This window comes from Lutra lutra, chromosome 4 (assembly GCF_902655055.1).
Source record: "Lutra lutra chromosome 4, mLutLut1.2, whole genome shotgun sequence".
In the NCBI taxonomy this organism is placed as follows: Eukaryota; Metazoa; Chordata; class Mammalia; order Carnivora; family Mustelidae; genus Lutra; species Lutra lutra.
The window spans coordinates 48,324,287-48,337,380 of NC_062281.1; the positions used below are offsets into that span (position 1 = coordinate 48,324,287).

Sequence of the window (13,094 nt, forward strand, 5' to 3'; positions counted from 1 at the left end):
TATTAGCCCCAGGGGTACAGGTCTGTGAATCACCAGGTCTACACACTTCACAGCACTCACCATAACATTACATTTTAAACTACAGTATTTTCCCATCAGTAAATCTTGCGTCTAATTTTTTTCTCATTTTCAAAAACTTTTATCATATCCTTTTATTTACTGTGTCAGGTTTGAGTTTCCTGGGAAGCAAACACTGAAATAAACTTATGAGGAGAGAAGTAAGCCTCTAAAAAGCAAAGAGAGAAAAGACAAGACTGGCCTGGAAAGCCTTGGACTATGCTGTAGATGTGACAGTGTCTTGGCAAACCAAAAAAGAGCTCGAGAGCAAAGACTGCCTGTTAGAGGAGTCTCATGTAGTGCGGCTTTCCCAAGGGCACATGGGAGAAGAATGAGGCACAAGCGAGTCAGCTATAAGAGAATGGGAGCAGGGGACCACAGCTGGAAGGACTGTTGCCTTGGAACAACTCCTCAATCCAGTATTTATTAGATACAAGAAAACAAAGAAGAAGAAGGTTATACATTAGCCATATGTCTAGTAGGTAAACAAGGAGGGATGTGAGTCATATGTTGGTCACAAGTTTTAGAGGTAAACGAAGTAAACAAGAGGAGTAGGGTGTGTCTGGTCCAGCAGCATGGTATTCATAGTTGTGCAAAAGCACTTAAATGGATTACCTTAGCGGGTAGCTTTCTCCTGACGTGGAGGAGACAAAAAGGGAAGCAGGGCAATGTTCCACCGTGAGCCCGCCAGGTGTTCCTAGCTGTTCGGCTTCAAGGACGTGTATCATCCCCTCCATCAGAGGCCTCTGCTAGTAGGTGTTTTTCTCAAGGTCATCTTTAAGCATGCTTGCATGTCCAGTACAACTCCTCATTAGTTGAAGTTATAGTTTAAGTAGTATATTACTCTGAGGGACGGTTACAATGTAGGGCAGAAAAATGGCCAGGATTTAGGATGTGCCATGCTCAGTCATTGGCTGGACGATGCCCCAAAAGATCATGGCTTTGGCCCATCCCAAAGCACTCAACTGACTGCTTGGCCCAATGACAAGATCCAAAGGCACTGAGTTGATAAATAGGCCAGTTCTTTCTTGAAGAGAAGTCTAGTAAGCTGCGGAGTCCGTGGCGCCATTTGTGGAATATTTCCATTTGTGGAAATATTCAAAACACTCTGCTCACTAAATGATGCAGTAGAACCTGGCAAAATAAATGCTGGTAACAAAAAGCTGTACAATCCCCATAGTTGGGCATTTGTTCAAATTTCTTGAGTAACCAGCCTATAAACAATATGGAAATTAGCACTTAATTCAAATAATTGGCACTACCATAGATCAGTGTACTTAATCACTTATTATTGATATTATTTATTTGAATTGGTATCAAGGAAATTTGAACAGTGTAATATTCCATTATATAAAAATAATAAGTACCAGGTACTGGATACCAAGATCTGAGTATAGTAGGGTTGTTATACACTTGATATCTCATTATTTCCAGGTCTCTAAATGAAAAGTGTTAGTATCTAATGTACAAAATAGGAAAGGAAGATTCAGATTTAGTTACTTGCCACAGCTAATAATTGGCAGAGCTGTCACCCCTTAGTTCTACCTGCTTTCAGGGCTGTTGAACTGTCCACTAAATCATAGATTCTAATACAGAAAATATTAGCTCTTTATTACTTTTTTTTAAATCCCTGAAGTTTTCTTTAAGAATATGTCAATGTTGAATAATAGTTAGCCCAATAAACAATAGTTGTTAAGTAATCTAAATGCAGCCTTCTTCTATATGACGAAAACCTAGCCTTTAAGGAGCTAATGTTCTAATCTTGAATGTAAAAGGACACATAGCAAATATGTTTGGCTTTGTGGATCATATGGTTTTCAATCATAACTACTAAACTCAGCCATTGTAGGATGAAAGCAGACTAGACCATATGTAATAAATAGATGTGACTGCATTCTGATAAAATTTTATTTACAAAAACAGGCAACAGATGGTGGCCCTAGTTTACTAACCAATGTTGTAATAGAAGATACAAAATATAAATTTGTAAAAAGAGTTTTGTGGCCTCCATAAGACAAAAAAAAAACTAAAAAATTTTTTTAGTTAATAAATTATAAAGGGTATCTGATTACTGAGGATGCAAGCAATGAACAAGCCATGAGAAGAATACAGTGGATTAATTAATAAACACTTCTAATAATAAAAATGGAATGATTACTCATAAAGCAGGAAGGAAGCAGAAAATCATCACCAATTCTGAAAATCAGACAGAGTGTAAATGTGTTCTATTGAGAGAATCAGTTTGGAATAGCAAGTTGAGCACTGAATTAAAATACCTGGACTGTAGTGCAAATATATTAGAAATTGGTTGTGTGCTTTTTTAAGTACATCACTTCCCTTTTTGGCCTGTAAAATAAAGGTGTTAGGCTGGATTCTCAACCATTTTTCTGATCTAGTACATGTGAACAATAAAGTGCACTTCCTCATTAGTAACAATGAGCCAGTTCAAGGGTGTTAGAAGTTACCAATCTTAGCTCGATAAAAATTTTAAAAAGTCACTAGACAATGCAGTTTTCCTTGTAGGAAAAAGCATATAATTTAAGAATTCTTCAAGGTATTATTTGCTTAGTGCCTGTTTCCTCTGCTGCTCCATCAGCGTTCTAAGAGTAAGAATCTGTGTTTCTTTCATTGGTATCTACATCTCCTAGCTCAGTGACAGGCTGTAAGAGGCTCTTAATAAACAGACATGGGACGGACGGACGGATGGATGGATGGATGGATGGATGGATGGATGGATGAATCTCATTGGTGAATTACTGGAATAGATGGTCTATAAAGTTGTCTCCAACTGTAAACATTCTTTGAGGTTATTCTTTTTATTTATAAAGCTTCTCTGTCTTTTAACTCAGACTTGTTGATATTTTCCTCTGCATTCTGCCAAGTACAATGTCAGTAAGGACCAGTTCTTTCCTCTTGCTCCAGAATGTGTGAACCTCATAGGAAATCCAGTAAATGCCTTCATTATGCCAAAGAGGCAATATTTTCCTTGAGAATCAGACCATTGATGGTAAGGTAGTTAAAAATCTACCTCTCCAATGTTAAAAGAAAAAAAAAAATGCATATGAATCTCACATACTTAATCAAAACTGTTAACAAGAGAAACAAAGTTACTTCAACTTTGTCATGTGAAAATCTTACCAAGATACAAAGGGAGTTGTATAATTGAATTAATTAGGTGTTTATTAATAAGCACCTGGAAATTTAAACATTTAACTCATAATCATTGTTGAGTTATTTTCTTGAATTCTAAGCCACAAATACTCAACAGGCAAGGTGGTGTTTTCTTAATTTTTCTGTGTATAACTGCAGGATCTCATTGTATAACTCTATAGGAAATGTTTGCTGATGAGTTTTCTGTTTTGCTTTCTTTTTTGAAGGGACTATAAGTGCATTAAAAAGGGGGGGGGGAATCCCCTGCTGTATGTTCCTAACAGGGGAAAAATGCTAATTGAATGCTAATCTTTCATACAGAGGCCTTGATTATTAAAAGTTGAGAGGCTCATTGTTTTCTCCTTTTTATTGACTAAAAACTCTTGACCAACAGTATAGGGAAGTACTTCTGAAACACATTTTTTTTATTTTTTCTTTTTAAACAAGAATTTCCTGGAAAAACTGTAATTCTTTTTCTTTTTTTCACACATTATTCCCTTCTGAGACACCCTGGAAACATGAACTCAGGTTCTATGAACATACTCTCATTCTACATGCACCAGGACATCCTGGGTATCTGTGAGCCTAGTGATATCACTGTACAAGGCCTGGAAAGAGTATGAAGAAATTTTCATGGATAGGATAGAGATAAGGAACTGCAAACAGAAGTATTCTAAAGGATAATAGAATGTTGCTGCTTAAAAGAAGACATAACCAACTGAGTTTGGCAGATAACAGGTTTACTCTAAATACCAAGCATGGAAGGCACTGGAACTGTATTATTCTTTCCTAAATAAAACTGAGATGAAAGGAAAGAATGCAATAGTCACTAAGGCAGAGGCTAGCATAGAACAGGACTTTCTTTTTATTGTATTGTTTTAAAGACTCTCTATTTTAAATGCTGTAGAGATATGACTAAAATAAAGAGCAAGTTGGGAAACAGCTGTCTGGATTTTCCATCTCACTAACTCTGGCAAGGAAGTGATCTGGGCCCTTGGGGTATTTTTTTCTTTATAAAATACTCAGATTAAACAATGGCTCAGGATAGGGATATATTTTTATGGTAGTATTTCCCAATACACAGTTAAATATAATTATTTAAATGACCCTCCAACACAATACTGGGATCTGCCTTTTTATTTTCTCCGACATGTTACTGGTTAGAAGACTCATTTTTTTCTGCTCCACGAACAAGATTCAAGACTAAGGCCTACAGTGTTGTTTATGTAGCCTTTCCATTTTTGTTTTGATCTTCTATTTGGTTATTCATGTAATATTAAACATAGGTCTTTGAATTTATAACCATTTATTAAGTACCTACTACTTTCTAGGCATTATATATAAGGTGTTAGACACAGTGTTTGTCCTCAAGTTGCTCACAGGCTGGAGCAGGTGGCAGGCTTGTGATCCATTAAAGTACTAAGTTATATGTACTAAAAGTGTACTAAGTAATATGGTAAAGGAGAAGACTACATACTCTGGCAATGTAAGAGGCCCACCTTATTCATATAGGAACTGCTTTCCAGAGAAATGATGTTAAGCTAAGTTCTGAAAGAGAACCCATTTTCCAGAAATGGAAATAAATAAGATGTAGATGAAATAAGAGACTCATATTGAGAAGAACCTTGAGATGACATATGGATGAGTTTGTGTTTTTTGCTGAATGCAGTGGTAAACCACTGAAATTTTTAAACAAAAGAGAGATAATTTTATCTGTCTTATCTCTCTTTATCTCTCTTTATCAGGTATGCCTTTTAGAGAGATCATTTTAATGACTTTATGGAAGATAGATAGAAGTGGGACTGAAGGCAGGGAGATAAGAAAGGAGGTTACTGGGGCGCCTGGGTGGCTCAGTGGGTTAAAGCCTCTGCCTTCCACTCAGGACATGATCCCAGCAGGGTCCTGGGATCAAGCCCCGAGTCGGGCTCTCTGCCCTGCAGGGAGCCTGCTTCCTCCCCCTCTCTCTCTGCCTGCCTCTCTGCCTACTTGTGATTTCTCTCTCTCTGTCAAATAAATAAAATCTTTAAAAAAAAAAATTAAAAAAAAAAAAAAAAAGGAGGTTACTGAAATACTGTAAGCTAGAAAACAAAAGTGTTGCTCTTAAGGCACAGGGATGGAAGACAGCAATCTTGTCCTCATCTAGAGAATGATTCACGACTCTGGCTAACAGACTTGGGGGCTCAAGCGCATAATACCTTGTGTGATGTTTGGGTGGCCAAAAATTAATACTGAACAATCTTACTCAGTTAAAAGAAAAATAAACCCAACCAGATGAATTGCATTTAGGGGTGGGTGTGTGACAGAAAGTCATTCGAGAACTGGCTACACTTGCCATTTCTCTAAAAAGCCTCCTGGTCTCTCTCCTGTTTGTACCTTTGTTCTTTGCTTCTGCTCCATTCTCTTTTCTCTTTCAATTCCCCTCTCTGTTTACTCAATTTACACATCCTCATAATGTACGCTTGCCTATGCCCATCATAGCTCTTCAAGCCTCATATTATGTAATGAATAGGCATTTCCCTCTGCTAAGTGGGAATGTCTCTCAATATTCCCTGGGTCACATTCCCAAGAAAGAAAAATGAATGGCTCTGTTCATCTCTGCTCATCTGCCTAACCTATGATCCATAACTCTGCAGAATTTTGACTGGCTCTAGTCTTGGATGGTAATATATAGAGAAGATATGGAGAATAGTGGGACCTACTTCAGAGCTTGTAAACAAATAATTACCTTTAGAAGGGATAACTGAAGTTTACCTACATCAGTGGCAATAAGAATTGACTATAGGTGAGAGGTTTAAGGAAAAGTTTAGAAATCAAAGCAGTTGAATGTAATGATCCATCAGATATGAAACATAATAAACAGGGAGGTTTCAGATGTGATGCACTGAGAAATTAGCAGGCCATCTACCTAAATAGGGAAAGGTCCTTTGATTAGTTCAAATTTGAACATGTGGATCAGCTTTGTAGAAAATCCCAGTAGTTAGCTATATATACTGTTTTGCTCCCAAGAGCTATTTGGATTAGAGACAGCCATTTATGAACACTCTCTTTTTGGCTTCTAAGGTTTTCTTTTACTTAGTCTTCCTCCCTGCCTCTTCATCCTTTGCATTTGCCTACTCTTCCCTCTTCTCTTGTGATCTCTTTGAGGGCCGTATATTTCTAGAAGCCCAATTCTGGTTCCTCTTCATCTTCTCTATATAGTCTTCCCTGGATAATTTCTTCAAATCCTAAATTAGTAAATACCATATTTATGCTTGTAACTTACAAACTGTTATCTTCAAACTCATATATCCAGTTGCTTACTTCACATCTCAAACTCTCAATCTGAACCCCTTTACAGCTCATATACCCCAGTTTTCTTTGGCTTATTTTATATAATTATTATTCTCTTGTTGACAAAAGTCAGAACTTGAAGATTATACTTGATACTATCTTTTTTTAAATTCTCCACAGCCAGCCTGAAAGCAATGTCTATCAGTGCCATCCATCTCTAAAATGTGTCATGACTCCATTTTCTTCCTTCCACCACTATTGCTGTGACCTTGTTACAAGCTATTAGCAAAAAACTTCTTAATTTAACTATCCAGTGGCTTCCTATTTCACTTAGAATAAAGTTTAGATTTTGACAGAGACCACATTATCCTTACTTCTGTCCTTAGCACATTCCTACAACATTGTGTTCTACCTCTCTAACAAGGTTCTTCCCATTAGGGCATTTTCCTTGGTGTTTCTACCCCTTCAAACCATATTCACTGTTCTGCCTTTTTTGAATTACATAAGTTACAACTCATATGTCATCTGAATAAAGGGATCTGTACTGTGTCCAGTACAAGCAACCCCCTGACCTAATCCCATCAATTTTACATTAATGCTTTTTTTTTGTATCTTTACAATAATTTTCTCTCTGAAATTACCTTTGTTTCCTTGTTTAAGGTCAGTTTTCCCAAACCCCTTCACTAGAATTTAAGCTCCAAGAGGTAGAGATGTTACCCTTTTTATTCACTGCTACATCTCCAGTGCCTAAAACATTGCCTAGTAAATGTACTAAGTTGCCGATGAATGATTCAGTTAATTCTTGCAAAAGACCACTGACAGGTCTTCTCATTTCCATTCTTCTCTTTATAGTCCATTTCCCACAAAAGACAAAAAAAAACATCATGTTTTGTAAATATAAAACACATCATACCTCTCCATTAATTTAGTATCTTCGATGGTTTCCCAGTGCACTCAAAATAAGACTGAAACCCACCATATACGTTTTCAGTACCACTCTCTTCTTGTTCATTACACTCCACTGATCTTTTCATTTTTAATCACACCAAACTCCTTTGCTTGGGATACTGTTCCTGACATTCAATGCATAGATATCATCTTCTCTTTCCTTAAATTTTGGTTTAAGTTTTATTTCTTCAGAGAGGCTTTCCTGATCTCCTTACTTAAAAGAATTATCCCCTTGGGATTTCTTTTTTTCTCAGCCTCTGATGTGTTTCCTTTGTAGCATTTCAATGTAGTAGTTTTTCAATGTAGTAGTTTTTCAACTACTACAATTATATTTTTGTATATTTGGTTTTCATCTGCCCAATCCACTAGAATGTAAGATGATCAGTATGGTAATCAGGTCTGTCTTGTTCCCTTTAGTGTCCTTAGTACCTAACATGATAATTAGGACCCTGAAGGGACTCAAGAAATGTTGTTTTTTAAAAAAACAAGCCTGGGTGGCTCAGTTGTTGGGTGTCTGCCTTTGGCTCAGGTCATGATCCCGGGGTCCTGGGATCGAGCCCTGTATCAGACTCCCTGCTCAGTGAGAAGCCTGCTTCTCCCTCTCCCACTCTCCCTGCTTGTGTTTCCTCTCTCACCGGGTCTCTGTCAAATAAATAAATAAATAAAATCTTTTTTAAAAATGATATTAAATGGTAGTAGAAGCTCTTGAAGTAAATAAGATTACTCCTATTACAAACTAGAGACACCTAACTAAACCTAGCCTGAAAACATGATATTTTTGCTTTGTGTTGTGTTATTTTAGGCAGGAGCATGGTTTTAATTTTTTTTAAAATTTCTTTAAGGTGTAACACGAATGCTATAGGCTATCCTAGTCCTCATCTAGGGGTAGTACTGAAATATTCTAACAAGTAAGGTTTACATCTATTAGAAAGAATATAGGATACTTTGTCAGATATTAATAGATTATTAACTGTTTTACTTCACCAGATGTTAACCCCAGGAGTTAGTGATAAGAAATACTAATTGCAGGAAGATCCAGAAGGACCAGGGGAAGAAGACTTGGAGTGTGGGGTTGAAGGGAGACAGACAGAACTGAGGGGGTGGGGGGAAGCCCAGAATGGAGAAGCTGGAGAAAAGACTCCCCACCCCCAAAAATGGTTTTCTAGCAGCTTAGAGAGAGAAGTGCTTTAAGCGGGCAACTGTGTCAACAGGTAAGTGTAGAGAACTGTTTCCTTGAAAGACATTGCTGACTCAACAACAAAAGTTTTCAGTGAAAAGTAGGTGTGAGGAATCAACTTTCAGTGGAGTGAGGAATGGTTATAGACTACTTGAGAGGCTTACCAAAGAGGAGAGTGGTAGATATAGTCTACCAGAGACATAAAACATGAGGAAGTGTGTTGTCTGTAGATAATTTCAAAACAGAAATAAAACTGACTAAACTTTGTCTTCTTTTTAAGATCGCCATGCTCTAGCAATTCCAAAAAAGGTTAGGGTTAAAATTCTCCTCCCCTAGGTTTCTGCTCTTTAAAGAGAGGGATAGTATAACAGCTAAAAGAGAGCATAGGGTCAAAGGAGGATGACTTGGGGCACCTGGGTGGCTCAGTCGGTTAAGCCTTCAGCTGAGGTCTTGATCCCAGGGTCCTGGGATCGAGCCTCACATTGGGGATCTCTACTCACCAGGGAGCCTACTTCCCCCTCTCTCTCTCTCTGCCTGCCTCTCTGCCTACTTGTGATCGATCTTTCTCTCTGTCAAATAAATAAAATCTTAAAAAAAAAAAAAAGAAAAAGGAGGATGACTAAGATTAAAGGAACCTGTGAATGTTTATAATAATAGAAAGGATCAGTTTGGAGGCTGTGTTTCAACAGAGTAGAGGTTATAATCAAGAAAGCAATCTGAGGGTATACAAAATGCACAAAACACAGTAATGATTTAGCCTTAAATAAAAATAGCACGTCTAATTCCTAGAGGAAAAATTCTGATTCTTGATTCAGAATTGTTGTATTATGGCAAGTTGTAGATCTTTTTTATTTCTTAAATTAATTCACAAATTCTAATTATATTACTAAATAATTACTCATTTTATCCACTTTTGAAGATAATCTTCCAACAAAATTGGTATTCCAAATGTGACTATTACCTATTTTATGGATTTCATCTAAAATAACTTTAAGTGTACTGTATTAATAGATATATTCTAATTTATGACATTAAATTATTGTATTCTGCATTTGCACTTATTTCATACAGGTAACAAATACTGGGTGTTTAAGGATACAACTCTTCAACCCGGTTATCCTCACGACTTGATTACTCTTGGAAGTGGAATTCCTCCGCATGGTATTGATTCAGCCATTTGGTGGGAAGATGTTGGGAAAACCTATTTCTTCAAGGGGGACAGGTCAGTACACATTTCACATGAGGAAAATAGTTAACCAATTGTTTAGAGAAGTTAATATTTCTACTCTATAATAGACATGTACTGTTGATTAAGAATCTGTGTGAATATAAAGACAAGAATTAATGAAATAAAAATATTTTTAACATATTTTTAAATAATATTCAAGATAAATCTTCCTGTAATATACATAAATAATATGACCTTTGAATGTAGATGTTTTTCCTCTTCTGCATAAGCTTAACATGCTATAAATCTGTGTAGGTAGTATTTTCTTGTCGTTTTGCTTAACTTTATTTGAAAAGCACACTTTCACAAAGGCTTTTTTTTTTTGCTTTCATATTGAAAGTTAAATTTTTATATTTTGCACACTATTAATTGTAAATGTTTTCCATTCCGTTTAGTCATGAGTTCTGTTTCTTAAGATGCTAATTATTTAGGTACCAACAAAGAGTTGTTATGAACTAGTCAAACAATCACTTAGCTTAAAGTGTAAACTCCCTGCAACTCTCTTTCATTTCTTTTCCTTTCATTTCTTTTATGGCATTAGAAAAAATTAAGTGAAATGTTAGTCTTAATAGCATCTCCTAGGCATACATAGCTCCACTCCTGTGTACCTTTGATATATATTATACATAAAATGTAACTTGAAGTCTATATTTTTATTAATTTAATATTAGGTAGAAAAAACAATAGAGATGAAAAATAATTTTTTTTGAAAAATAAATTTTTAATTACACTATTACTATCTGGGTCAAATGTGACACTCAGTATAATTTTTATTAGTATGTAGAATTTAAGTATGCATTTTACTGCATTTTATAGTAAATTAAAAATACACACCCTTATACACATAAACACACATATGAACAACAGGCTTGAATGCCCATCTAGCTAGTATTGAGTTTGCCTTATAATTTTGGCATAGTATAACCATATAAAATGTCTCCAACTTTAGGAGAAAAATATGTAAGGATATAAGCTTTATTTTATAAATTGCAATTTTTAATTGCAAGTCATTTCAAACATTGAGCTTTGTCTGTGAACAAATACCTCCTATAATTTTTCTCCATGGATAAGAATGTATACTTTTCAATTTATCCTATTGCTAGCTCTCTATATATTTTATTTGTATATACTTCTGTAACAAAATGTTTTAATGTACTATCATGAAACTAAGGTGCTGATTATAAAATCACAGAACAAAAAAGGTGTGTCAAACAAAAATTTTATTAAAGGAAAAGATGCTACTTATAGCCACAAAAAGTATATGATTCTCAGGAAGATATGAGTGTAATAGAGTATGAAAGAAGAATGAAGAAATTGATGGCCACAGCATGGTGAGCACTAATGAAAATAATTCTGCAGATTTCAAATATATTCTTTAACAACCCTGAAGGTTGTTAGAGTTTAAGTCCCCAAGCGATTTAGTTGCTTGAATGTACTCTTTTAGAACCAGGTTCAATAAAGAGTTTTTTGTTGTTTTAGGTTTTCTTATTTGTTTGTTTTTGGAGAAAGGTGTAGAAACAAAAGGCTGGTGAAACACACTTCTGCAGGACAGAACATGAAGCTTAGCTTTCATGGAACAGCTTTCACAGAATTTCACAGATGGTAATAAAAACTGCCATTCTATTATCAGATAGCCTATTTTTTTTTCACACATGTAGGTATTGCTTTTAAAATGTTTCCAATATAGAAATTTAGCACTTACTGAAAAATAAGTTTAGAAACTAAATGTTTCTAAATCAGTGAAATCAATGAAGGTTAGATACCAAATTCATACTAGAATGAAGGTAGTAGTAAATGGGAAAAGGAGTTTTAGTTCATTTGTTTCCTACTTGAAAAGCTACAGGCAAATATAATAAAATATATAGAAGAAATACTTTAAGCTCTGCCTAATTAATTGATTATATAGATTTAAAAATATTTAAAAGAGAAATCTGATTAATTTCCATGTGTATGATCTTATGTATGATTTCATAAGTCATAGATGTTTTATAAGCAGATTAATTTATATTCACATAAATCTATAATTCCAAAATCACAGTTTATCAGTATATTCATTCAAGATTAAAAGTATATGGACAAGACAGTAAACTACCTAACTGAAACATATAAACAACAATTTGGTTGTCACTATTATATACGAATTCAGTTTGTCTTTCTTCCTTATAGATATTATATATTTTTTAATACTTATCAATTTTTAATGTTTTATGTTCTATGTATATTTTTGAGAGCAATTGTTTTGTCCTTATTTACTTCTCCTTTTTCTCCCACTGCAATCTTTCTGCTTAAGAAGGGTGGTGGGGCAGGTGAGGGGTATGGGTGTTGATTAACAGGTTTCCATTTCTCTAAGGCTAAGATTAGAAAGGGTTTTAGAAATAATCTAGCCCAGGCATAAAAAACTCAATTGCTTTAAAGGGTTGGCAAATAAGAAATAAACTACTAGGTACAGCAATAGGATGATGTTAAGGCGATAGTAGGAAATGATGGGTACTGTAGTGAACTGGAAAGTACAAAAACACTAGAAAAGCACCCAAAACCAGAATCATTTATTTAATTTGCTAGGCAAACAAAGCACAGCTTGAAATTAGATTTGGTCCAAGTGCTACCATATGTCAGCCCTGAATCTTATTCACGTCCTACCCAATGTATAGACACATTCCGTTACACTCCACAGTAGGAATTCATCTTACTCTATCCAACTCCGTGGTGAAGTATGACTATGAGACAGTCTTTTCCACTCTCAATAGCTCTAATTCCTACTTCCTTAGGATTTCAGTAGTAGTCCTGGCATACCCTCATTCATTTATTCAAAAAAAATATTTTGAGCATATATGTTATGACCTGTGCTAGAAAGGACCACAAGGCTTCTGCTTCCATGGCACTTAACTTCTATTAAAGGAGACAGTGGTAAACAGTAAACAAGTAAATGAGCCTGAAACTTTAACATTGAGAAATGCTACAAAGAAATAAATTTGATTTATCACATTATGTGATAGAGACTCATGAGTGGTAAGGAACAGTTAGAAAATTAGTGTGGAAGTCAGAGAAAGCCTCACTTATGAAGGGGACACTAGAGTGGGGACTTGAATGGGTGAATCAGCCACATGAAGCTGTCTGGAACAATATATTGTTGGCAGATGACATAATGTGCAAAAACATTAATACTGGAATGTTTAAATCAGTTAAAACATTCTGGCTAGAGAATAGCAAGTTAAGTGGTAAAGGAAGTCAAATAGGTAAGTAGGGACCAGATTATATGGGGCC

General features: G+C 35.4%; 1 protein-coding gene across 5 annotated transcripts in view; it reads left to right on the forward strand.

Moving 5' to 3' along the window:
- Window positions 1-13,094, forward strand: part of MMP16 (matrix metallopeptidase 16) — a 298,247-nt gene that overhangs the window by 258,207 nt on the left and 26,946 nt on the right. For all 5 annotated transcript variants that reach the window (XM_047726509.1, XM_047726510.1, XM_047726506.1 and 2 more), the window contains one exon: window positions 9,674-9,824. In XM_047726509.1, the coding sequence (XP_047582465.1) occupies window positions 9,674-9,824 (151 nt within the window). The remainder of the gene's footprint in view (window positions 1-9,673; window positions 9,825-13,094) is intronic.